General features: G+C 35.3%; 1 protein-coding gene across 1 annotated transcript; it reads left to right on the plus strand.

The window, feature by feature from the left end:
* The first annotated feature begins 2081 nt into the window (after positions 1 to 2081).
* On the plus strand, positions 2082 to 3984 carry LOC102619158 (L-ascorbate oxidase homolog). Its single transcript, XM_006488941.2, has 2 exons — positions 2082 to 3565; positions 3681 to 3984. The coding sequence occupies exons 1-2, from the start codon at positions 2184 to 2186 to the stop codon at positions 3982 to 3984; spliced, it is 1686 nt and encodes a 561-aa protein (XP_006489004.1). The 5' UTR covers positions 2082 to 2183.
* Positions 3985 to 4479: the final 495 nt, after the last annotated feature.

The raw sequence follows: 4479 nt of genomic DNA on the forward strand, positions 1-4479 counted from the left end.
CCCAACGACGATGGCGGACCCTTTTGGCAAACTCTTTCTGGTCTAAGAGATGTCCCAGGGTAGAGAAACCAGGTTGTTTTTGGAGAAAAACCGGGTTGCTTTGGCCTTTCCCTATGTGCTTCCCTGGGGCCACCTTGGAACTTTGACTCGGCCTTCTGGACACACCTTGCACCTAGCAACACGATGCCGCAGGAAAAGACTGAAGTCCTTTTGGAGCACCAGGGTGGTTTTGGTGGAATTTTTTCCAAAATTCCTAGAAAAATCAGTTTTTTCTACCTAATTTTGGAATAAATTCACAAACTATCAGGGCCTCTCGATGGCGATGGCGCACCACCTGGCAGCACTCCTGCCGACCCAAAGGATGTCCCAAGGGAGAGAAATTGTGCTCCCTTTGGACAAAAACCCAACTCCTCCCCTTGGGCCCCAAGAACAAAGGCTATAGCACACTGATTTTGGCCTTTCCTCATGGCCTTTCCTCTTTTTTTATATAATTTCTATATCATCTAGTTTGTTGCGTGCACCAAATTTCAATTATTATGGCCAACAAATACTAATGAAATTTCAAGTAGAGATAAGTAACAGAGAAGCATATGGACTAAAAAAATAATATATAATTTGCTATTATGGTATTTGTAAGGTTATACTTTTTGGTTATAAATTGATTATTTATTATTTTAATTTTCACTTGAAAAAAATTCTTTGTATATAATGTTATACTTGTCAAAATATTTATTGTAGGGTAACTTTGAAGCCGATATCTTTAATCTACGTCTGGAAGCATTTGAAGAAGATAATGAAAGACAAGTTCAAATGAACTTTCATGACAACTAGAAATGGCATTTAAATTCATCAATAATTACCAAGAACCAAGACAATTAGTAATCCTTTTCAATTTTCTCTTTAAACTATTTTAGGCATTTGATATTTTTAATTTTGTTAGTTGAATTTATTTGATTATATTGTAAATTTTTAATCTACTTTTGTTTATTTAATTTTATAATTATTTGTTCATTTGTACATTCTTACTCATCAGTGCTTGTAGTTTTTTTATTGTTGTTATTAATATTGACAAAATAATTGCCAAAATAAACATTTTGGTCATGAAATTTAATTTGATATAACAAATGAGATTTTGTAATGATAAAAAAAAGTAAGTCACCTACAATCTTAGTAAAAAATACAAGACTATAGTGATTACAACTGAGACAAAGAAAAAAGCCATTGATTCTAACAATTGGGAACAATTAGTTATCATCACTAAAAGTAACATCCAATGACTAGAAATATTGTTACGAATATGTTTTCAAAGCATTATTTTGTCCTTTTTTATTATTATTTATGACTCTTAAAACTTTAATTTGAGATGAAATGTTTAGTCATAAAAAAATATTTTTTTCAATGACGAAAATAATTTTGGTCGCTAAAATCTTTTAAGACGGTCTTTCTACGACTAACAAGTGACGATTTGTCGTAAAAAATATAAGGTGACAAATTTATTATCTTTAGTGACTAAATATTTTGTAATAAGATATCATTTTTCTTGTAATCATATTATTGTTTTATTTTTTAGAAGTATGATGAGCACCAACCAAATTATTTTTGTTTGCGCTCAAACTACTAAAAGTGCCATAGATATTATTATATTTTGATATTTATTTCTAGAATAATTGTAAAGTAAAAACATGTGTACAAATAATATTATACAAGTTAATGTGGCATATGATTAAAGAAAATAAAAAAAATGTGAATCCAAACATATTTTAATTTAATCAATAATCACATACCACATCAATTTATATAAAAAAAAATTACATTAAAGTATTTGTGGCTTCATCCGAAATAAGAGGAGTGAGGAAATGAAAGGTAGAATTTGGTTTACGCGGTAAAATCGATAGCAAAAGAAATTAGAGGAAGGGCGCAATGCCAGTAGACATTTTCGGTTGTTCAAAAGATTTTTAAGCTAATTAAAGGAAAGAGAGGATGAGATGAAGGCTAGTTACTCAATGAGGTGGCGGTGAAAGAAGCCAAAAAAATCTTCTTCCCTTCTGCTAGGGAAGAATAGACATTAATTAGATAACAAGTTTTGAAATTAAGGGAAAAGGCCAGAAGTTAAAGTCATTTTTTGTAGGAATTAACAAAAAGCAAATAAACAGATCATAAATAATTAAGAGAGAGAGAGAGAGATGGTTGCTACTAGGTTGATGATGCTGCTAATTTGCTTTTTGGCAGCAGCAACATCAGGACTAGTTGAAGCTGGAAGTCCTACTTTCTTCTTCACTTGGAACGTCACCTATGGCACCATCTCTCCATTGGGAATTCCCCAACAAGGCATTCTTATTAACGGCCAATTTCCTGGACCAAATATTAACTCCACCACAAATGATAATCTCGTCATAAATGTGTTTAATAAACTTGATGAGCCTTTCCTTCTTACATGGCCTGGCATTCAACACAAAAAGAATTCTTGGCAAGATGGAGTCCTTGGGACTAACTGCCCTATCCCTCCAGGAAAGAATTACACTTACTATCTTCAGGTCAAGGATCAAATTGGTAGCTACATCTACCATCCATCAACAGGATTTCACAGGGCAGCTGGTGGCTTTGGTGGCCTCTGTATTCACAGCCGTTCTGTAGTTCCCGTTCCTTACAACCGTTTTGTTGAGGATGACTTTACTCTTCTTATTGGTGACTGGTACACCAGGAGTCATGTTGAACTGGGGAAGCAATTGGATAGTGGTAAACTTCTTGGGAAGCCAGATGGCGTTCTCATTAATGGGAAATCAGGCAGGCTTGATTACGACAGTGATGGCAAGGGTGATAATGAGCCGCTTTTCACCATGAAAGCCGGCAAGGTTTACAAGTACAGGATCTGCAATGTTGGAGTCAAGACCTCTCTCAACTTTAGGATACAGGGTCACACGATGAAATTGGTTGAAATGGAGGGTTCCCACGTTGTTCAAAATGAATACGAATCTCTTGATGTTCATGTTGGGCAGTGCTTTACAGTGCTTGTGACAGCAAATCAGGATCCGAAGGACTATTACTTGATAGCTTCTACACGATTTACAAGGACAGTGATCACAACAACAGCTATCGTTCGTTATTCTGATAGTAAGGGCTTAGCTTCACCCGATCTTCCCAAAGCTCCTGTTGGTTGGGATTGGTCTTTGAATCAATTCCGTTCATTCCGCTGGAACTTGACTGCCAGTGCCGCCAGGCCAAACCCTCAAGGTTCATTCCACTATGGAGGCATCCCTATTAATCGGACAATCAGGCTCGCTAACACAGCCCACCTGGTGAATGGAAAGGTCCGCTTCGCCGTTAATGGAGTTTCATACGTCAATTCAGAAACCCCATTGAAGTTTGCGGAGTATTATGGAATTCCAGAGGAGGTTTTCAAATACAATGTAATCAGTGACAAGCCCGCAGATGAGATAGAAAATGTTACATTACAGCCGAATGTCATGGATGCGACCTACAAAGCCTTCATGGAGATCGTCTTGGAGAACCGCCAGAACACAATGCAGTCTTGGATCTTGGATGGTTATGCATTCTTTGCTGTCGGGTAAGTTTCTAATTAATTTTGTTGTTTAAGATAAAAATTAAAATGTTAGATCGATAAATCATCTATATATGCGACTTCAAGGAATTTATTAATTAATTGTGCAATATAAATACAGCATGGAGCCTGGAACTTGGAATCCTGATAAAAGGAAGAGCTACAATCTGATAGACGCAGTGAGCAGGTATACAATTCAGGTGTTCCCCAATTGCTGGGCAGCTATATTAGTGTCAATGGATAATGCCGGAATGTGGAACTTGAGATCAAATATCTGGGAGAGAAATTACTTGGGCCAACAGCTCTATCTCAGTGTTAGACTGCATAAACGGTCTCTCAGAGATGAGTACAACATGCCCGACAATGCTCTGCTTTGTGGCATCGTAGCTAATATGTCCAAGCCTACACCTTACAGCCTTCAATGATATATTCAACACATCTTTATTTTAATAAAATGAGAATGCACTAATAAACTAACAAAAATTAAATTTCAATATAAAACACAGTTTTCATGATACTGTTTGATTATCATAATCACGAGGAGATAGTTCGAAATTAAATAACTCTTTCAAATTCCAATCTTTTCAATCTTTTATGTCATTAACTTGAAGACAGTATAACAATTATTTTAATTTAATATATAGTATCCGCTTTAGTTTCCAGAATATGCTGGCTTGTTTAATTTTCTATCTTCTTCTTGCTAATTAATACTATGGAGCGCAATCATCTTAATTATTTAATACTTCCAGTTCATACAACATTTGTGTATATACATTTGGGAATTGAAAAGGTATACTGAAAACGTGGAAAAGATACAGCAAATTAATTATTTTCCTTAGGAAAGTAATAATTCATGTAAATTATATACCGCCAAACGGATTTTTGGATTGTTTGGATTTTCAAACTTAAGCCTATACCCT

Source organism: Citrus sinensis, chromosome 2 (genome assembly GCF_022201045.2).
Source record: "Citrus sinensis cultivar Valencia sweet orange chromosome 2, DVS_A1.0, whole genome shotgun sequence".
NCBI classification, from domain to species: Eukaryota; Viridiplantae; Streptophyta; class Magnoliopsida; order Sapindales; family Rutaceae; genus Citrus; species Citrus sinensis.